General features: G+C 48.6%; 1 protein-coding gene across 50 annotated transcripts in view; it reads right to left on the bottom strand.

The window, feature by feature from the left end:
- The window catches only part of MAP4K4 (mitogen-activated protein kinase kinase kinase kinase 4), a 176466-nt gene that overhangs the window by 20642 nt on the left and 132866 nt on the right, over positions 1–22958 (bottom strand). For 4 of the 50 annotated variants that reach the window (XM_084900441.1, XM_084900446.1, XM_084900452.1 and 1 more), the window contains exons 13-20: positions 11576–11737; positions 8501–8587; positions 7746–7949; positions 6795–6956; positions 4305–4538; positions 3292–3398; positions 2107–2258; positions 1321–1418 (exon numbers count right to left, since the gene is read on the bottom strand). In XM_084900441.1, the coding sequence (XP_084756567.1) occupies positions 1321–1418; positions 2107–2258; positions 3292–3398; positions 4305–4538; positions 6795–6956; positions 7746–7949; positions 8501–8587; positions 11576–11737 (1206 nt within the window). The remainder of the gene's footprint in view (positions 1–1320; positions 1419–2106; positions 2259–3291; positions 3399–4304; positions 4539–6794; positions 6957–7745; positions 7950–8500; positions 8588–11575; positions 11738–22958) is intronic. The other 46 variants (XM_084900463.1, XM_084900448.1, XM_084900485.1 and 43 more) reach the window with 20 other exon arrangements.

Raw genomic sequence — 22958 nt, 5'->3', positions numbered from 1 at the left:
AGGAAAGGTTTCCCTTTTCTAATCTACACTGAGCTATTTTAAGACTCAATCAATTACCTCTATAAATAAAAACCTAAGCGACTAGCCAACTGTGCTCTGATGTGCACTGACCACCAGGGGGCAGACGCTCAGGGCAGGAGCTGCCAAACTGCGGTGACTTGGAAATGGCATATCTTGGGTGAGACACTGGGAACCAGAGAGGAGGGAGACACTGGGAACCAGAGAGGAGAGAACCTCCCTCTCACAATCCAGGAACCCCCTGTGCACGAATACGTGCAAAGGGTCTCTAGTCCAAATATAATAACGAAGTACGACTATTATTCATAGACCACATTTCATACAGAAGTCCGAAGTTAATCTTTCTACTTGGGGATTTTATTTTAAAACAATGACTTTTTACAAAGCAGGCCTTGTAGCCTTCCCCGCAGCGGGTCCACCAGTTTTCTTCTCCCCAGCAAGGGGCATATTTCCTTTCTTTGAGCCTGAGCCTGAGCCTCTGAAAGCATAGTGACCAAGTATGGACCTTGAGCCTTGCTAACCATTGCATGAATACAGTGTGGCTTTTTAAAAATTAAAACACAAACACACACACACACACACACACACACAAACCACAAGTATAGATAATAACAAAAAATGCATGCAGCAAATTTTGTGTGTTAAAAAGATGAAGCAAAAGATAAGGATTTGGTCATTCTAGAAAAGAATACAAGATAAAGTGAGGAAGGAAAAGCAATGCAGATGGAGGCTGAGTGTAAAAGGCAGTTGGAATGGCTCCCGTGTTTCCAGAGACGGCTTACCACTTCACTCTGAGTCCAGCAGCCGTGCCGTCGGCGGGGCGGGAGCACAGCACAGGGAGCACGGAGAGAGGGAGACGGAGCACAGAACTCATCAAGCAGGAAATCATAGTTCCAACAGGTGCACAATCCGCAATGTGTGCAGAGACAGGGTCGGTTAGTGTGGCAGGGGTTACAGGAGGAGCATGGGAAAGTCACAGCTGCCTCTCTAGGTACCAAAAGGCGGAACTTAAATAACAGGTGATGTTAAAAAGGGGAGGGAAAAGATTCTAAAGCCAGTGTTACAAATGCCCAGCTCATCTAGGATGCACAGAGGCTAATGCAAAGCAAAGAGTAAGGCTTTCTTTCTTCTGTATTTCTCTTAGTGACTAGTTGGGAGGGCATAAATGTGTCCGAGGGCTATGGCTTTCATTCTAACCCCTCACTTCTGTGAGGGCCCACAGAAAGGCGTGCCTCGAAGGCATGCTCACAGCAAGAAGATCTCCCCACACCCGGAGGGAGCACCAGGCTGCGCATGCCTTACCGCAGGCTTCAGAGGTCTGAACACTTCTCTTTTGTCTTCAGGTTTTTTTGCTGCATTTTCAAGGCGCTGAGACGAGGAGCCTTCAGATTTGGATGATGCTGTGAAATTCAAGAGAGACAAGAAAGGCAGATACATAAAAGCATCCAGATGGTGCCACAAGGCAGACTGGCCCACCAGCCCTTGCTTCTCCCCCTCGCCCCTGCCCACTGCTCTTGGCCTCTGTGCAGGGTCTCCAAATGCCGGTCTGTACTCCTGGGCTTCTACCTCCTACCCAGACTCCATCACCACCACTCTCTACGGAACACGTCCTCACAGAACCTGGCCATGTCCCTAACATAACCTATTATGACGAGTACGTTTAAATACCCATGTTAATGCCAATGCCAATGCCGACGGAGTCTGTGGTAGAAGAAGTAGGTTCCAAGATCAGCTCAGACATTTAGCTGGCCACCTTGGACCAGCTACTCAATCTCACTGAACTGGTTACTGCGGTCTGTAAAGTGGATGCACAGTTAGTGTGTCTCATGAGGTTATGACGAAGATGAAATGAGACAACACAGGTGAAGCGCTCACACTGCGAGGCATGTGTAAGCGCTCAGAAGTCAGCTCTCGTATTAAAATTTTGTTGACTCCCGGTGCCATTAAACCTACGCTATGACCTGTCCTGTGACATGCACTATGCAAACGCCAGGCAGCCCCACGGCCGGAGGCCTTCAGTGCACTACCCAGAGCCCAGTGTCGCTAACAGGGGGGTTGGGGAGGAAGGAGTACAGAAAGGCACCCTACATCTCACTCGGAAGCGCTCCCCAGAGCCGCTCTGAGAGCCAGGATGCGAGCCAGGCTGGGATCCCGAGTTGCTGGATCCTGAGGAGCTTCCGCTGCCAGGCCTGGGCGCCAGTTTTTCCACTCTCTCCCACAGCAGCCGGGGCTCGATGCTGCTGTCGGAAAGAAGGGGAGAGAACAGCTCATGCATTACCCAAGATGCAGCACCGAGCTGTATGCACACATGAAACACAGGTATGATGAGAGGCTACACACAGGAAGCCCTAACGTTCTTCATGACCAAACACTTAATGATACCCTACCATTAGCAGACCCTGGATCTTCATTAGGCAAAGCTAATGCTATTGTTGGGTCTAGAAGTATCACCATTTCTGTCATAGCAACATTATAAAAGATCCACTTATCTAAATTATGCACAAAATTGGACTGTTTCCGGCTGCTGCTCCCAGCTGACCACACTGGTCTCCAGAGCTGACACTACGCAGCGCCCTCCGCTGTGTGGCTGACAGGGAGCGCGGGCAGACGCCACCTGCTGGGCCTGGCAGAGGCAGGGGCTACTGGGCCGGAGGACACGAGGCACACTCAGTCCCAGGAGAGCCCGGCCACCTGCTCACCAAGGACCAGGCGGCTCGGCGGCTCCTGGACAACCCCACCTCCAGCACAGAGGACCTGAGGCTCAGTAAGGGGCCAGGACAGCAGCGTGGCCTCTTCCTGCTCCGGCCCAGAGGTGGTGGGGACCCACAGCTTGAGCAGTGGCTACCGGACACTCGACACACCACCAGTGTTACCAAGAAAATCAAGTTTTACTTACTTCATTTTAATGAAGTTACACTCGCATTTAGCTGTATAATCTCGCGGCCACTAACCTCACGCGGCTAAGAGCTGCTCACAGTACAGAAGAGCTTTACACTGATAATGGGATTTGGCTAGTTCACTGATTTACTGCGACCGTAAGCCAACCACGACGTTCTTCAGTGCTGCTTGTCATTTTCCTTTTCCCATTGCCCAGGACACCCCAAGGCCCTGCTCTCGGGGCCTCCCGCACTGCTCTGCACTCACCCTCACAGACAGGCGGTTAATATATTTCATAGCAGTTTTTCTTTCTTAAACTGATAATGTCCTCTTTGCCACAGAACTGCCCTGAAGGCGACTGTACGTAAGCTGCCCTTAAGCTCGGCCTCCTTTTACCTGGTGGAGTTTCTCTGCCCAGCTTGGCTATTCTGCTGCCCACTGCCCTGCAGCGGGGAATCCCGACGGGACAGCACAGGGGAGCGAGACGTTGTTCTCACAGGAACCTTTGGGTAGAAAACACAGCAATCACGTTCTTGAAAATATGAGGGGAAAAGATTTCCCTCCCGAACATTTCCTACAGCAGTCTAATTCTGTTAGCCTGGCTGTCCCCACCCCACCCGCCCACCCGCCCTGCCTCCACTGACACACGGAAGAGAAAACTGGGTCCAGGCAGCGAAGGTGCGGGACCGCGGCAGGTGCTCTGCAGCACCCCTGCCGTGTAGACGTGTGGACGGAGGTCTGCTGGCAGGGGCATACAAAGCATTTTGCTAAGAAAATGTGAGAATCAGGAAAATGAGCTCAAAGAAACCAAACAATGTCCACAAATGGATCAGTAGGAAACAAAGACTGGTAGGAAGCAAGAAAATATCCAGAGGAAGCAAATTCTAAGTGGAAGAAAAATAAACTAAAATGTGCCTTTATGTTTAATTTCACCATTAAGTAATTAACAAAAAATTAAAAATTAAAAAGAAGTTCAAAGCAAAACAAAGCCAAAAAATTCCTCAATTTAAAAAGAACAATGTCTCCTTTTAGAAATTTTTGTTAATGATTTTTCTTTACAAAACCTTTTCTGAAAAGTTAGATAACGGTTAATTTGAAAATAATCTGTAACTTCTGTATAAACATCAGATAGCTGCTAAAACACAGGCTATCCCGCTTGTTCTAAAGCATGCTTCTAGGTTCCTTTGTTACCCTGTGTTTAGATACAGAGTTAACAACAAAGATGAACAGCTAGCACTGGCTGGACCTGACTCCTAACTGTGCAGCTCTCTCCCCACCGTAAAAAGCTCCTGTGAAATTTCATGGCCCCTTAATTCTGGTGACGTCACCATACCCTTAATTGAAATTAGTAATTTTTAAAAAACAGCAAAAAGGAAAAAGCAGCACAAATCTGTCTGTCTGCTTCTTACCCTTGGAGGCACCTCGTCACTGTCTGATCTAGACCAAGCCTTTTGGGCGGGGTCAGGCGCCTCCGACTTAGAGTCAGAACTCTGACTGAGCGCCTCACTGCGGGAAGGTGGACATGGGTCCTGAGAGCGAAGATGGTGGTGTGCAAATTTGGGAGGAGAAGGGTCACTGAAGGAATGGGATCTCGAGACAGGGGAAACATTGTTCTTGAGAGATGCCAGGTGGGACCACTGTACCTTACAAGAAAACAAAACACAAGACATTCAATGCGTTCTGCATAAAAGGCTTTTCTGGTCAATTCCAAATTTAAACAGGAACTGGGGGAGGCAACAGGTGCAAGCTGCTTCCCTCTACAGTGAACAGGGCCTGGGAGACACTGTGCACAGGAAACCAATGCACACTTAGAAAGGAAACTCTTTAACCCAGATAAGCTCCACAGGAGCAGCAAACGTGAAGGTTTAGAGTTTAAAGAAGGCTTATCGCCCCGTCCTGAGGGGGGACACGTGCTCTCGCATGTCCACGTCCAAGCAGAGCCTGGAGGCGGCAGGCGCAGGGAGGGCTTGTGCGTGCACACCTGCCCGCCCGCCCGCTCCCTGCAGGGCATGCCCTGACCAGCAGCAGTGAACAGCACGCTGACAAATACAGCAACTTAAAAACAGCCAACTTTCCACCTACACCAACATTTTCCTTCTTTCTTCCAAGACTTAAAACATTCAAACCCTAGGTCTCCATATCTTCACAATAGTTAGGAAAAAAGAACTTTATTTCTTTAGAAATATTCATTAATTGATCTACTTGACAACACTTGTTAACTGGGCATTTATCTGGTTGCTTTTAAATTGGCAATCTCTGAAATAATGTGTATTTTCTTTAAATTATTATTTTGTTTTAAAATGTTTAATATTTCAATTTACATAACTCCAGTTATATGACTATTACATCAATGCATTTAATGAAAACTGGAAATGCCAAATCACAACTGATTTCAATCTTTACTAAAGCAAGATCCAAAATTAGTTCCAGTCTGAGAGTTGTAGCTGAGAGTCACAGAGCTGGTCATTGGTACAATCTCAGAGTCTGGGAAAGCGTGGGCCTGAAAGTGTTGTCTGTAGCGACGATGCTCAAAGCGTGGCTTCAGCTCGAGGCCCGAGAGGACATCCGCACAGGTGCGTGTGCCGAAGAGCAGCCTGCCCCAGGAGCCGGAGACCCTCCCAGGCGTGGCCTTAAGGGCCCTCCGCCTAGAATGCAGCCTGCGGAATCAGGAGCGCTGCTTCCTACACTGCCCGTAGCCCAGACGGTAAAGGTTTTCTACTCCCGGCAGGGCTAACTTTCAGATGAACTAAACCTGGCCTCTCCCCAGGAACGTCGTCCAACTGACCCCACTAGTCCCTCCTCCTTCCCCGTTCACCCTGTCCTGCTCTGTCTTTCCATCCCTGACTCGGAGCTGCTGATCGCTGGTGCGCCAGCTGCCCGTGAAGCATGAGCTGCTGACTCCGGGGCACACTGTCCATGGCCCGGGCACCTCCCCTGCCCGCTAGGCCAGAGCCTGGCTCTGTGGTCCCGAAACGCCTCCACACAGGGCTGTTCCTGGAAGCACATTCAAATCCTCGTTTGAATTAGTTTTTCGAAGCACCGCAGCTACTACTCACAAGAACCTGAATTCTGCCCCCAGTACCTGCAAACCTCAGTGAACCTGGGTCTCAGAACTCACTTCCAATATTGAGTTACACAGCTGTGCAGAGCAAAATGACTAAAAGTCTGCTGTTTCAGCGAGAAAGTGGCATCAGTGGGGACTCAAGGCCTCTGCATGGCACCCTCTGCAGTCCACGTTCTCTCCAGACAGCAGAGGGCTCTCTGGCCCACAGCACTCAGCCCAGCTCTCCCACACCAGCTACGAGGCCGACCAGTGAGAGCTGTGACCTTTCCACCTGCTGCAGGATACCACACCTCACCTATTGCATTGCAACTTCTTTAGGATCTTGAACCTTTTGAGAATCTGATAAAAGGATCGTTTCCCAGAAAAATAAAAGGAAACAAAAAGCATGCACATTTGGAAAACCCCAAACTTGTGCTGTAACTTCAGGGTGGTGCTGGCCTTCTGATGCCCACTCCTGGCTAGCCAGGTGCCAAGGTCTGGCTAAGAAAAGGTCTGGTTTGCCCCTTATGTACTTGTAACACTAACTTTCTAAAAACTAAGCTGAAAAAATCCTTTATGTTAGAATAAGAAAACACTTATTCATGAACATATGACAGAATGCTAAATGAAGAAAAAATCACCGAATCTGGATATGCTTAGTAAGTACAACAAAAATCTTAAAACTTCCTACTTTTCCCTATCAAAAGAGGGTCTTGTCCTCTTCAGGCTAGTCTGAACTCGCTCCTGCTAATCTCTTCTCCTTCTCAATGTGGGAACATACAACAACGTGATTATTACATGCAGGCCCGTGGCCTGAGCCCTCACGTGCCCGCGACCCACGGCCTGGCCGCCGCACCTGGGGCTCAGCTGGTCTCTGCAGGGCGGGGTGCACAGGCTCGGCGCTGCCACTGGAAAAAGACTCTGATCTGGAAGGCACGGGCGGCTCCAGCACTCTGCCTGTCTGCTTAGCCTGGGCTTCCGGGGAGCTGTGGTTAGTTTTCCTAAACCTATCTTCCACCTGCATCGGAGATTTAGAAGACATAACGCAGTGTTAGTGGAGAAAGCAGGTACCAGAGAAAGCCCGGAAGTGGGCAGACTGCACAGAGACATTGTCTGTTACCTTCAACTACAAGAAAAGAAAGGGAGAGCTTAAAAGGGAGGAGCAAATGAAGCAGGATAAAGAAATACTTATGAGAGCCAGTTAAAAGAGGCAGCCTTGACATCTCCGCCCGGCAGGAGTTCTAGGGCTGTACATGAGGAGGATAAACCAGAAAACAGTTAAATGTGTCACACCAACTACACCAGCAGAGGAAAAGACTGCCATCGGGATTTCACTCCGGCACAAAGGGCGTTCCAGAACAGCTGCTCCCGGGCGCTCTGGGGCCAGGAGCGCGCCCCCAGTGCCTCGGGAGCCCAGGACACCCGTGCCACGCCAGAGGCAGCAATTTGGTACCATGTCAGGAAGTCGGTTGTGGACACACTTCATCCTCATCCCCGTTTGGGAAAAGAGTTAACCAGGCCCCCATTCCCTCATTTGCAGTTTAAAGAATGATTCTGCCGGACAATCTTCCCCTTGTGCTTAGTTTAGTGTTCAGTTCACCTGAGAATCGGTACCAAAGGCACTCCGGTCCTCTGAGGAGAACATGCCGAACTGGGGAAGAAACCTGTGAGTCAGTCTCACTTCTCAGGACCCGCTTCTCAGCTGGAAACCCAAGGGGGGTGGGGGGGAGTCCTCAGCTGCCGGCACATCCAGCACTAACACCGGCCAGGAACCCACAGGATTGCGGTCTGGCGCAGGGAGCGGTACCTCTCGCGCTCGGTCGGCGGGCTCGTAGTGGGGCCTGGGCTCCGGGGCGTGGTAGCTGGGCTTGCTCCGCTCCTGCGGCGGCGGCTGTGGGTGTGGCCTCCGGTGGTCATGCTGTAGAGACAGGAGATAGGCTTGTTCTTGTTGCAACTGCCTCTGGAGCCTCTCTGCCTGCCGGTGCTGCTCCAGCTCCCGCCAGCGGCACTCCTTGGGGAGGGAGAGAACACTGAATCTAGGGGTCACTGGAGGGCTCGCCTCTTCTCCAATTCATTCTCAGCTCTCTAAAGACCATGCCATTTCCCCCATGCTTTGTAACAAAGTAAAATGCTGGGGTTTCAGATAGCATATTACCTGTGGAAAATCTGACAGCTTGTTGCTAACAAATATCACTGGACAGAGCAAAAGAGAATTAAATTAAATGTCAGTAGCAGTGGTTTCAAAAGGAACCTAGAGTAAGCTAGGTGAAATCCTATGCAAGCGCTTTCAACCATCAACCCCTAGCATTCTTGTCTGCTCGCTGAATGCCAGCTTCTGTCCAAAGCCTTTCTACCTATTGAACAGGACCGCTATCAGTGGGAAGTAAGTAGGTAGATAAAAGCCACCTGGAGATGTGTCCCAAGCAGCAGGACCACGGAGGTGTCTCCACTTGAGCCTCCAGCCCCCAGCACTACCCAGAGTGGTCTGGTGGCGCACAGCTGTGCCCGCTCGGGGAGGACAGACGCGCCCTGGCACTACAGACAGACAGACGCGGGCGTTACCAGTAACAGGGCCTGCTCCTGGAGCAGCTGCTGCTGAAGCATTTCCAGGTGCCGCTGCTCCTCTTCTAGCTGCCGCCTGATATACTCCTGTCACACAGAAATCACCCAGCAATCAACGGACCCACAGAAAGATCAGGACCCTGAGCGGAGCGCACCCGCATCGGCTCCAGTAGTCCTTGGTGGTCGTTCACTTAGTAATGAGTCTCAACAAAATCTATTGCTCAGAGTTTCCCAAAGATCTTCAAACTCTGGCACCAGGACCTGCAGAGTGTAACAGGTGATGGCGTGCACGCCCCAGTCCACACGAGGTGCTGGGTGCGCCTGCCATACCTGATGTTGGCTGTACAGGCCGCGAGGCTCCTTCGGGATGGCAGATGCGGAAGCCGGCAGTTTAAATTTAGGAACCAAAGCGTGCTCATTCACAAATGTCTGCTGCTTAGTCATCTTTATACCCAGCATGGGTTGCCAATTTTTAAAACCCCAAAACAAAACCTGTTTAATATGAAAATACAAGCACGATTTGTGTTTTCGCTGGTGATAGATACACAAGGCATCTAGAATAACTACGTTCTGAAAGCCCGGTCTGGACACGTCGGCGACTTTCCACCAACGAACAGGCCCAGGCTCTTCATAATGAGGGGCCCTGCGTGTCCACGACAGAGCAAGGAGAAGGATGGGAAGAGAAGGTTGAAGAATGAAAACGGGCAAACACATCCAACATATGTGTCTAAAGAGGAGAACTCCAGCCTGGAGTGTCCATGCATATGAATGGCCTGGGGAACCAGTGGCCCTAGCTGTGGTTCAAGCAAACCCCCTCCCAGGCTCGCAGACTCCACATCTGAGAAATGACTTCAGGGGTATTCTCTCTCCACTCTCAGGATGGTTTTGTGAGGCTCAAATATGAGATACAGATAACCTCAGAAAGAACAAAGTTGGTACAAGAAACAGAAGTTTCCTTCCTTTTCAATGGGGAAGAAAGCTAACTACTCAAAAGGGGTTCCTGAGGGCAGCCTTCACTCTGAAATACAGAGACTTCTTTACAGAGTCCACTGCTGACAACCCCCTTATCCCAAACTGCACCCTGAGATGCCGGAAGAGAAGTGTGGCTAATCAATCAATCTAATTGCGAGAATGCTGGATAACAGAAATTACGACGTGTAAATTTCCTTAGAAATGCTCATCTTACAAAGAAAATTTAGCTAAAAACAACAAAAAAGCCAGTCTGGGAGAAAACATACCCAGAAGACCAGTGGCAAACACGCCCTGACTCAAACCCAGGCTCCCCGCAGCCTGGTCCCGGGCAACTCCTGCCCCGCCAGCAACGGCTGACCACGCTGCCTCCCGGAGTGACCAAGGAAGAACCTGACTGCCCCTCTCCCCCTGGACTAGACAGAATTAAGCCATAAGCTAAAGGATCAAGTAGCCCACTCATTTGTTTCCTGCCTTCAAAACACAGGGGCACCAGGAAAATGTGCATCTATCCAAGTCACAGGTCCTAGTCCACGGACACAGAGCAGTCACACATGCACACACACAGGCACACTTATGCAGAGGGGTGTTCCCAAAGTACCGTTCTTGTGGGAATGCTGCAATAGAATGAGGAAAGCCGAATAAAACTAAACTTTTGCTGTTATTTAATTTGTTTGTTTTGATGTTACTTTTTTAAAGAGGTGAACAATGCTGCTATACATTATAGCTAATGCCTGTCACTAGAAAAATAAAGGCTAAGTATTACTTTCTTATCATCTTATCACAACTGAATTGTGAGGATTAAATTGTGATCTAATTTTTAAAAGCGTGTAGTGCATGTTATGTCTTCTTTGCAGTTCTCAAGTATAAATTGGAATGTGAGGAAAACAAAACGCATCAGTTAATTGGCCCACAATGTCAGGAAGGTGACAAAGAATGTCACTCGAATTCCTAGGAACACTGGCAATAAGCAGGCAGAATGAGTCTCAAAAAAACTGAGGGGTATGATTAGTATCAATGATAACAACTGAACAACCACACCTGGAAGCTAATACCACTGTCTCAAGGTACTTTAAACATGGATCACAAGTTTCATTTAAATTGGTCCCATTCATATCTTTCTTCTTTATTCAAAGCTCATAACAAACAGCGATTCCTTCAAAGACATGAAAGGCAAGGAGGCTAGTGATGGGATCCACAATGACAACAGACAAAAGAAAACTCAATTTTTGTTTGTACAGCTGGTTCAAGAAACAGAGAGGGTTCTAAAGAAAACTACCATCTGGAATTAATAAAATGTTATAAATATTATTAAACCTGATCTTTTTGTGGTTAAACAAAACAATGTAGCTAGTTTTTCTAAAATGCTACATGTGTATATTGAATTATATGCAAAGATAGCTATCTATATAAAAGCCTAAGCAACCATTCAACCCGTAGCTATGATGTGCACTGACCACCAGGGGGCAGAAGCTGAACGCACAGGCATGGAAACATGGAACAGACTGATGAATCTCAGAGGGAAGGGGGGAGGGCGGGAAGAGATTAACCAAAGATCTTATATGCATACTAGAGGCCCGATGCACGGATTCGTGCACGGGTGGAGTCCCTTATCCTGGCCTGAACCCTCTCACAATCCAGGGGATATTGCGCTGCTGGTTTTGGCCCGATCCCAGCAGGTCAGGCTGAGGGACCTCACCAGCGCACTGGGCCTCTAGTGTTAAATATTTGGTTAGCCAGTGGTTACTTCAAATATTGCTCTTAAGAAATTGCTTATAATTGATTTTTAATATCATTTTTAAAGTGTTAGGCCTGAAGCATTTAAACTGAACCCGAGAAGATATATTCAGAAATCTTTCAGCCCCCATACTATCTGTAGAGCACTTTTCTGGTTTCAAGGTTCCTAAAATATAATAATTTATATAACTTTTAAAAAAGACAATAGGCTCAGTTTACTGGTTACTTCCAATTTGTTTCAGCATCCTGAACCTCTAATGTCCTGGCCTTGTGCACCCACACATGTGTGTATGTTCTGCCTTAAATACCCCGACTCTACAAAAGTAATGAACCTCACAAGCTCAGGGGGGAACATCCCTGTGAACTAACCTGCTCTCTTTCAACTCTCCTCTTCTCTTCCTCGGCCCGCCTCCGCTCCTCGTCCTCTTTCCGCCTTCTCTCCAGTTCCTCTAGCCGCCTCTTCTCTTCTTGTTCTCTCCTTCGCTGCTCACGTTCTTGCTGCCTTCTAGCCTCACGCTCTCTCCTTTGTTGCTGCATAAGGAAAGATAGAATCATCAGGGATCTTCTAGCCATAGCTCTCATGACAGTTTGTGGAACAGTTATAACAAATGAAGGGGGTTCATGGATCCCATTTCTACTTGCCAATTATTCCACATGGCCCCTGCCTATGTACACATACTAGCTTCCTCATAAATACTGGTTAACAGTGCTGTGTTTCTGTGAATCCTTATAGGGTCAGGTTTAGTTTTTGTATCTATTATTCCCCATTCTTCACTGTATCATAGCAATTAGGGGACAGGGAATTCTTAATCCTTGAATATCACTAACAGTTACCCAAGGCCCTAAGTGAAAAAAAATAATAATAATAAAAAAGACAGCCGGGACCAATTTGGCTCAGTGGATAGAGCGTCGGCCTGCGGACTGAAAGGTCCCAGGTTCGATTCCGGGCAAGGGCATGTACCTTGGTTGCGGGCACATCCCCAGTGGGGGTGTGCAAGAGGCAGCTGATCGATCACTCTCTCTCTCTCTCTCTCTCTCTCTCATCGATATTTCTAGCTCTCTATCCCTCTCTCTTCCTCTCTGTGAAAAATCAATAAAATATATATATATTTTTAAAAAGACAAAAGACAAAAAAAACAATAAAACAAAGGAAAGTAGATTTGGGCAAGTAAAGAAGAATTAAAGAGGTTTCAGCACTCATCAAAAAGAGAACTGATCTCAACCAGAATAATAAATGGCATTATTAACTAATAGCCTGGTGCATGAAATTCATGCTCAGGGGGGAGGGGAGAGGGGTCCCTCAACCCAGCCTGCACCCTCTTCAATCAGGGACCCCTTGGGGGATGTCCTAAACAGTGGTTGGACATCCTTCTCACAATCTGGGACCAATGGCTCCTAACTGCTCACCTGCCTGCCTGCCTGATCACCCCTAACTGCCCTCCCCTGCCGGCACGGTTGCCCCCAACTGCCCTCCCCTGGCAGCCTGATCTCACCCCCAACCGCGTTCCCCTGGCAGCCTGATCATGCCCACTACTTCTCTCTCCTGCCGGTCTGATCTCGCCCCAACTGCCCTTTCCTGCTGGCCTGATTGCCCCTATCAGCCTCTGCCTTGGCCCCCACCACCATGGCTTTGTCCGGAAGAAAGCCAGACATCCAGAAGATGGCGTTAACCTGGTTTAATTAGCATATTACCCTTTTAGTAGTATAGATTGTATAAAATAGGATTGTTTAAATGGTGTTGGGGAATCCTTTTTCATCAGGAGATGATCTTGGCAGACAAAAATACATAAGCCCTATATCTGGACTGATAGCCAGTCATATGCACTATACTGCCAAACTAGTCATTAAAAAACTGAACCACTTTCTTACACCAAACAACTGTTGCCCTTAAAACCCCTCCTCAAACCCCACCTTAGGTTCTGCCTTTGCAGCTCACCCAGATTACGGTAGGTTCTGATTAGTTGTTTCTATGCCAGTCAGTGTCAAAAGCTCCATGTTCTAGGCAGCCATTGGCTCCTCACACTTCACCCAGATTTGGTTCTGACTGGTCAGTTTCTATGCCAGTCAGCATCAAAAACTCCGCCTCCTAGGCAGCCATTGGCTCCTTGCACTTCACCCTGATTTGGTTCTGACTGGTCGGTTTCTATGCTAGTCAGCGTCAAAAGCTCTGCCTCTTAGGCAGCCATTGGCTCCTCACACTTCACCCAGATTTGTTTCTGACTGGTCTGTTTCCATGCCCGTCAGTGTCTCAGGTCTATCAACAGGCCTGATCAGAGAGGCAGGCTGATCAGCTACCCGAGCGGAGGTCCAAGAGAAAGAGAAAGAGAAATGCAGCTGCTGGCCAGGCCCAGAGTGACAGAGAGAGAGGTAAGTGCTGATCAACAGCTGCCATAGAGGCTATGGATCAGACCCTGCTTCTCTCTCCCCAGGCATCTCTCCAGGCCTGATCTGCAGCCCCCTTCGCAGTCAGTGCTGGGTCTCAGCTCCCACAGCTGAGGCAGTCAGTGCTGGGTCACTATGGCAACCCAGCACTGACTTCTGGTTGGTTGAGCCTCCAGTCATTGTGGATGTTATGAACCCTGAGTTTTTATATATTAGGATCCTACTTAATAAAATAGTAATATGCAAATTAACCACCACGCCACCACATTCAAAAGCCATGCCCACCAGCCACACTCACCAGCCAATCAGAGTAAGTATGCAAATAAACCCAAACAAGATGGCAACAGCCACAGAGGCTTGGGTTTCCCAGGCAATGGAGGAAATCAATCTTTCCACCTGCCCTGGCTGGCCTAAACCTCCACTCAAAGGTACAAGGTTTCAATTATAGAAGTAAGCAAATCCAAACAGAAATGGTGGCAGCCATGGAGCAAGCAGAAGGCTTGGCTCTGCTCCAGGCTACAAAGTTTCAATTGTAGAAGGTAAATAAATTCCAGATACCAGGGTCTCCACTTGGGTTACTAGGGGGCATGGCCGACCTGCAAACCACCAGAAGCCCCTCACTCAGGCTGCCCATGCCCCAAGGGATCCCCCACCCTGATCCGGGACACCCTTCAGGGCAAACTAGCTGGTCCCCACCCATGCACCAGGCCTCTATCCTATCTAATAAAAGAGTACTATGCAGATTGACCATTACTCCAGCACACAATAGCTGTCCCCATGTGGTTAAAGATGACTGCCCCCATGTGGACACAAGATGGACATAAGATGGCCAGCAGGGGAGGGCAGTTGGGAGGCACCAGGCCTGCAAGGAGGGCAGTTGAAGGGACCAGGCCTGCAAGGAAGTGAAGTTGGAGGCAATCAACCCTGCAAGGGTGGGCAGTTAGAGATGACCAGGCCGGCAGAGGAGGGAAGTTGGGGGCAAACGGGTTGGCAGGGAAGCAGCTAGACATCAATCAGGCTGGCATGGGAGTGGTTAGGGGGTGATCAGGCTGACAGGCAGAAGCAGTTAGGGGCAATCAGGAAGGCAGGCAGGAGAGCAGTTGGGAGCCAGCAATCCTGGATTGTGAGAGGGATGTCCCACTGCTGGTTTAGGCCCAAGCCCACCGGGATCAGGTCTAAACGGGTAGTCAGGCATCCCTAGAGGGATCACAGATTGGAGAGCATGCAGGCTGGGCTGAGGGACACGGATTTCGTGCACTGGGCCTCTAGTGTGAATATAAGCAACTGTTATTAAGCACATGTACTACATATCCCACACTGTGCTATTTGATTTTTAAAAAAGGAAACATTGATTTGTTGTTCAACTTATTTATGCATTAATTGGATGATTTTTAGATAATATTTTAAAGTATGTTTTCTTTCTTTCTTTTTTTTTTTTTTTAATATACTTTATTGATTTTTTAGAGAGAGGAAGAGAGAGGGATAGAGAGTTAGAAACATCGATGAGAGAGAATCATCATCAATCCGCTGCCTCTTGCATACCCCCTACTGGGGATGTGCCTGCAACCAAGGTACATGCCTTTGACCGGAATTGAACCTGGGACCCTTCAGTCCGCAGGCCGACACTCTATCCACTGAGCCATACTGGTTTCAGCTAAAGTATGTTTTCATTGATTTCAGGGAGAGGGAGAGAGAGATAGAAACATCGATGATGAGAGACAATCACTGACCATCCCCCACTGGGAAGCGAGCCCACAACTTCAGCATGTGCCCTGACAGGGGTGACCTCCTAGTTCATGGGTTGATTCTTGTATGTTTCCTGACTGGGAATAGATCCTACAACCTTGGTTAATCGAGTCAATGCTCTAGGCCACTGAGTGACCCAGCCAGGGAGTATTTGATATTCCTTATTCCAGATTCTTTACCTAATATGATTCTCATAACAAACCTAGGAAGTAGGTATTTCATCCCAATTCTACAGAGGAGAAAATGGGTTCAGAAAAGTTAAGGGACTTGGGTCTTGCCAGCTCATAAGCCCCAGCTTCAAGGACACATGGTCTCTAAAGCTAATTCGTTAACATTAACATCACTCTGCATCCACCAACAGGTGCAAAAGCGCCTGACTCACCAGCCTGGCTCCGACAGCTGCCCTTAATCCAGCTGCTCTAGTGACCCCCAGTGTGGACACAGGCACTCATCTGGCTGCTTGTTCCTCCAGCCCAGACGTCTGACGGTACACACTTCCGCAGGACCGAGAACAGCACCAGTTCTCCCCACAGAGGGGAAAGGTGCTAGCCAGGAGACCTGGGCAGGCAAAACACCTCTCAGCATGTTCCACGCAGTAGCCTGAAGTCACACGTGATGACTTTTGTCAGGGAAGATACTGGCCTAGGACATGACTACCCACCACAGAGTGCTTTTTAATTTAAAAGTTTTAATTTCAGACCATCCTTTGTGGTCACTTTAGGTCTCTAGGTTTGCAAGGCCACCGTGCAGGCCTTGCCCGAGATAGTTAGGTTAGGATGTGGCCACTTTTCATCCACACAGCCCCCTTTTGGTCATGCCATTGAGCACTTGAAATGTGACTGGTCTGACTGAGAAACTGAGTTTTAATTTTATTTCATTAAAGTTAATTTAAATAATCACGTGGTTAGTGGCTAATGTATTGTATTGCATAGCTCTAGAGAATAAACAGCTATCAAATTTCTCAAGACACAGAAGCCAATATTACTACCACAAACTTTAATGTGACATTAAGATTAAATATTAAAAAAACAAGATAGCTTGGCCGGTGTGACTCAGTGGTTGAACATCAACAAGGTCATGGTTCAAATTCGCAGTCAGGGCACATGTCTGGTTTGTGAGCTTGATCTCCTTTAGGGGGTGTGTAGGAGGCAGCCAACCATCGATTCTCTTTCATCACTGATGTTTTCTCTCTCTCTCCCTGTCTCTTCCTCTGAAATCAATAAAAACATATTAAAAAAAACACACAAAACAGTTTGAGGTAAAGCATTGGGGATGTTAGACACAAGCGTTTACAAGGGGTATACAAAGTATTTATTGTAGTCTAAGCATTCCTTCTGGATTTCCCCCCTGACCCTGTACGAGTGTTCAGTCTGAAGTAGACACTCACAAACGATTTCCTGAAAATGCCCTGCACCGTACTTGTGGAATGACTGGGTATAAAGGGTCACGTGGTATTTGGTCCTGCAGCTGAGTACTAACTACATCCTCATTATCCTCAGTGGAGCTCTGAGTGGACTTTTGGCCCCGCCTCCTATTTCATACCTTCCATGTTTTGTGGCTTTGTTCTCCATTGACTGCTCTTAGAATTCAACACACAAAATTCACCAGGTTTCTATGGGTGGGGGCAGGGTCATGGAAAGAACTGAGCTCCTGTCCTGTTTTAGAAACCACAACTTCCAATGGCTGAGGCATCTCCATTGAATGCCTGGTACTCCACTTGCTGCCCGCCTCCTGCTAGCTTAATGACTTTTTACTGTTTCAATCTTATAAAAGAGGGGAAAAAAGACACTAGAGTTTGTTCAAAACAAAGGCCTCAAAAGCAGGCTTTCCACACTGATGCCATTTCCATGTGTGGCTCTCACTCAGGGGCAGGAAGGTGCATGGCCTGGGCTCCTGCCTGCACTCCGCCCTGCACCACTTTTAAAAACTAGCTACCAGAACACATGACAACCAGCAACACTCCCCTCACCAGGACAAACGCACGCAGAAACGCGAGGTCAGAGACCCGAGTCACCGCCATGCAGCGGTGTTGGGCTTCTCCTTCAGAGCAAAGTGAGCACAGACCTTCTCTTACACCTGCTGCCTTTTCTCCGCAGAAACACAGCACACTGGTTTTCCCCGGCACATCAGTTACATTTACAACCGCTTTTCCATCACTGGCAATAAAAATCACAATTTTCCAATTGGAAAACTTTTTTTAACTTTAAATAGACGTTAACTCTTTCAGATATTCCCGGCTAACCAAAAATTTCAAAGGAATCATCTTCTGAACTTTCTTGTTGAGTAAAAATACATTAAAAATAAAACCTGAAGCTGAAATGCAAAGAAGACTGTCTCTTATTTAATCAGTTTTAGAGCTTCAACTTTACAGTGTTCTCCTTGAAGAGGTAAGAACAGAAGTGTTCTGGAAGCACTTGCCTGCAGTAGCCCATTGTCCTCCCCAGGCCCACAGCGGAGGCTCAAGGCCAAGGGTGGAGTGGCTAGAATGCACAGCGGGTAGCCGATACCTGGGAGGCTGGTCAGAAGTCCTCCCTCCCAGTGAAGGAGCCCTCAATCACACAGGCAGGCAGCTTCCCACAGGCATGTCAACAACCCTCCTCCTCCAGTCAGACGGAAGGAAACAAAAGAAAAGGACCGGGGCTACAGCCTTAAAATGCCCTTAGCTTCAGAGAATTCCACATCCAAGCCAATCAGTGTGAACAGGCCCAAGAGACAAAGGATCTGCTTCGATGATCTTTATAACTCCCAGTCAACAGGGTAGCCAGGCAGGGCCACAGGGCTCTCAGGAGCCTGTGGTATGCACTGTGGTATGCATGGGTTTTAGAGAGAACCGAAGGCCAAGGCCGCAAGGGCGATGCTATCCTGACTGGTGCCCTGGCACAAGCCACTCCCCTCCCTTGAGCCTGACTCCTGCCTGTCAAACTGCAGGGAGCAGGAGAAGGCTGTCTGTACCAGGTGCCATCAGGGCATAGAGTTTGCAAGGGACATACTTTTGGAAGAAGTCAATAGTTGATCCGTTAAGTAAGAACAACCTTTAAAAGGTCTCATTAACAGTGAACTGTAAGAGGACCATTGCTCCAGGCCAGATGTGGGCTCTCCCCTCCCTTGCCCACAGTCTGGCAGTGTGCCCAGATGCGGTGAGATGGCAGGACCAACAGGAGGAGGGCCGGAAAGACCGAGCGGCTTTGTCTCCACGTCAGCTCTCTTGACAGTGAGCTGAAGGGCAGAAAAAACAACTAACCTAGGACTTGACCTTACTTATGTTTGTAGCTCCCCCTTCAAGACAGTGACTGCTGCCTGTTATGTACAGAAGTACATACGTATCAGATTCAGTGCTGGGGTCCGTGGGCCGGAGCCGCAGCTGCTCTGCAGGCTGCCATGGCCCCGGACACGCAGGCAGCCTAGGAGGGGCTTGCTGCCTGCTCTTACACACCATGCAGCCACTCCAGCTCTGACTTTTCGGAATGAGAGTGAATTAAGGTGCCATTGAGCTCCACCTCATCACACTACCAGAAAGAAGAGCCATGGGCTGCACTTGCTTTTTCCTCTCTTGCTAAAAATTTTTTTCATTTTGATTTCTGCTGATGCCTGGCCTGTCCTCAGAAAGAATCAACGAGAAGCCGAAGCCGGTTTGGCTCAGCGGTAGAGCGTCGATCTGTGGACTGAAAGATCCCAGGTTCTATTCCGGTCAAGGGCATGTACATTGGTTGCGGGCATATACCCCGTAGGGGGTGTGCAAGAGGCAGCTGGTCGATGTTTCTTTCTCATCGATGTTTTTAGCTCTCTATCTCTCTCCCTTCCTCTGTAAAAAAAAAAAAAAAAAAAAAAAAGAATCAACGAGAAAACATGTCACTGGAGTCCGTTGCTACACCGCGGTCCGGACACAGGCCAGCACCCAGCCGAGAGGACCGGGACGAGGCTGGCCCTCTCAGCCTAGCCCACTCCCGAGACCAACTTCCGCTCACCCCTCTGCCCTCCCTGCGCTGTCCTCAGCTGGGGCCTCAGGAGACGGAGGGCCTGGTGCACGGCCTCTGGCTTTGGCTCCAGGTGAAAGCACTCACTAAGGCCGGGGGCTCCAAAGCGCAGAGACGTGCGGCACCCACTGTCTTGGTTATTTCCACCTGCACTGAGGGCGGGGACCACTGCCTGCTGCGAAGTCTGATTCAGAGGCAAATTTAAAATGCCTGTATAAGTAGCTTTTCCATCTTATCCATATTTTAAATTTTAAATCAAAGTACAAAGTACATTTAAAACTCCAACAATCAGGCTTGTGTAAAAAGCAAGCCACCCCACTTCTCACTCCCAATTCTTACTGGCAAAGTACTGGCAATGCTTTCAGTTTTTGCCACAGTTACATCTTTGTGCTTATAATTTTTCCCCACTTCACAGATACCACCTATGGACATCTCCCAAAGAACATCGTCGCACCGTCCCTGGTGCGATCCCATCACGTCCCACACTCCAATCTAGTCCTGGGACAGTTTCTGGTCAGTGAAAACCACATTCAAGGCTGAGGTGTCATGCACAAGTGACTTTTCATTTAGTTTTTTGAAGCGTTAATTGCCCTTTCTTTGACTTTCTACAGACCCATCATATCACAAAGTCATCTGTAAAGTCTCTTATACTACCATAAGTTCCGCTTTTTAATAGGTGTTTTTATTGATTTTGAGAGGCAGAGGAATGGAGAGGGAGAGGGAAACGTTGTTCGGCTGCCTCCTACTGGGATTAAGCCTGCAAATGGGCATGTCAAACTAGTAAAGCTCAACTGAGCCACACCAACCAGGGAAAAACCCCTTCAATAAGGTCAAATAAGTCAGGTATTCTTTCTTTATCTCAGTCACCCTCTCACAGCCTTCTCTTCCATGCCACGCTGGACTGACTGTGCTCCGGCATCCTGCACTTGTCCACCAACTTCCCAGAAACACCCCGGACTCTTCCCTGTGTGATCCCATTTCCTGGAGCCCTTCTCAGCCTCTTCATTTGCTGGAACATGTTTCCCAAAGTTCTTTAGGGACTTTGCATGTCACAATGAAAAATTTACCCTGGAATTTTTCCTGTTCAAGACTTTTCTCAGGATCTGCAATCTGGCTGTACGCTCCCACCTCAGACAGCGAGAAGCAAACAGTGAGGGCTGCAGACAGCACTGGCAACCTCAGCGTCAGAGCGGCTGACAGCAGCTTGGTCATCTCGCTGGGGCCTGGTGTCGGTGGCTGGCCAGCATCTCTGGAGAGCAGGCTGGGAATGCTCCACTGTCCTGGGGTGAGCAAGGTGAGCACCCCGCGGGCACACGGCCTGTCCAGACCTTACTCGCTTGCTCTCAGCCTCTCCCTCCACAGCTGTGCGGGCCCCTCCATTCCGAGTCCCCGGGGCTCACTTTTCTGGGCGAACACACCTGCTCCCACAGGGGGAGCGCAGCAGCCGGGCCGCAGGCATGGGGAGCATCAATGGCCCACATACATGTCATCACCCATGTTTTAAACCTCCCCCCCACACCCCCCCTCCCGATCTGCAGTGTTAGCGTCTGGACTTCACTAACAGAACTGGATTTCCTTTCCTGGTCTCTTTGTTGTTTATGCCATTTTTGCTTTTCCAGCCAGTAAGCTTCAAGCTGTTTGTGTTCAACTTTTTCAAAGTCAATAATTAAATTATGTAATTAATTAAAATAATTAAAATGATTCTAGTAAATGCACATAAATAGCAGTAACCAGACACCTCACAAATGGGGACACGCTAACTGGTGATCCATGATAAATGAAAGCCGAGGCTTTCTCCTCGGTGCCCGTGGAGAACCATCGCTGGGTCACTGCAGTGAGTATCCCAGGAAGTGCTTTTCTGAATTGTAAGCTCACCCTCATGCGCACCTGACATCCTAGGTGAATCAGTGTGTCTGCATCTCCAACTTGTAGCCCTTTAGTAAGCAGAGACCCCATTTCTATCTCTAGGTCCTACGAAATCCAATCAAACCTGGAGTCACCTCTTCAAGATCCCCTAGTGAGTACACAAAGGCTTGGACAATGACTGTCACACCTGCAGAGGCATCCCGGGGGCACAGCACACTGTGCCCTTATGCCCGGGACAGTCTATCTGGTCCTTTAAAGTGGCTCTGAACTCCAACGAGGAGCCCCAAGACCTGAGGTCCACTTAAGGATGGGCGAAGATTTCACGAGCAAGCCCTTTCTTTCCAGAGACACAAGGAGGCTCCAAGTGGTTCACCCTCTGGGAAATATCTATGAAGTGCCAGGGCACACAAAAGTCAGTCAGACACAGGCCCTTCTCCCCAGTTTGCAGGTAAGGTAAGTAATGTACTTTTCAAACCCACAGGACGAAGTGGAAAGTGGAAGTTTCCCGGGACCAGCCCGCGAGCTAAGCAGGATTGGCTTGGGCGGCTGTGGCAGAGGCTGTGCACAAGCAGGCCCGACGCCTCTCCCACACTACGTTCTAGTACTGGGAACCGTAAACGGGGCCAAGAGCCAGAATTTAAACCACTAACCACAAAAATCACCACCCAGAAAGACCCTCCGCTGGGGGAGAGGGCGGAGGTAATTAAAAGTTAAAGAAAAGCTTTAGTCAGTACCTCCTTATACATGATTAACGAGAGCTGTCCTCCTGCAAGAAAATGACCAAAAATGAAACAGCCTCCCACTCCAGATAACCTTATGCTGAGATTTCAAGTAACAAAACCCAAGGGAGTCTAAGAAACATGTTTTTTTTGGTTCACCTGCTGAGAATGATCAACGTGACATAATGCTTCGAAGCATCTGCAAACTGCAGTCATTATTTCCTTAGGTAACTCTTTAGAAACAAATCAAACTGAGAAACTGTGATTTCCAAATCTCCAAAACTGTGAGATTTCCTTCCTACTACCTGTGTTTCCCCGAAAATAAGACATCCTCCGAAAATAAGACCTAGTGCATGGAAAGATAAGACATCCCCTGAAAATAAGACCTAGCACAACTTTGGGAGAAAAAATTAATGTAAGACACTGTCTTAGTATTTTCGGGGAAACGGGGTAACACTTTCCAAGTGTGCCTGAGCGAATATGCTTTGATGATCGTTAAGTTCCCCTTCTTGTTTTGGTATTTAAAAAGCAATGCTTTGACCTCACATTTTGAAGACGTTTCTAACTGTGCACTGCTAACAGCGAGGCCCACTTAAATACACGGCCCTGCGCTCCCGGCTTGAGCAGAAACTCTCTTCAGTAGAACCAGACTCTGCTCCGCTCCCACCCCTTCCAAGAACTCCGCGGTCACAGGACCAGGCATAGGTGCCACCAAACCTGGGCTTCGCTAAGTGGGGCCTCTGAGAAGCCACTGGCTTCTCCCCGTGTTTAGGCAACAAGTGGCATCTGCCGTGAGAAACTCACTCTTACAAATCATAACTGTCAACATGGCCGAACACTAGACCTAAGAACTCACAGGGCGCCCTACGGCCTCCAAGTAGACGGGAGCAATGGCTACTTCACTAGCACGCAGAGGAACACGGCGGGCGGCGTTCACCGCCTTCCAAGATCGCAGAGCCAAGACACACAGCAACACGCCACAGTTTATTACTGTTTTCTTAGAAACATGTTTTCCTAGTGTTTCCATTTAGCTTCAGTGCTAATCCCATGTCACACGCACAGGTT

The sequence above is a fragment of the Pipistrellus hanaki genome, assembly GCF_964339955.1.
Source record: "Pipistrellus hanaki genome assembly, chromosome: 12".
Lineage (NCBI taxonomy): Eukaryota > Metazoa > Chordata > Mammalia > Chiroptera > Vespertilionidae > Pipistrellus > Pipistrellus hanaki.
The sequence above is the reverse complement of the archived record's forward strand: the minus strand, read 5'-3'. Positions and strand labels throughout refer to the sequence as shown.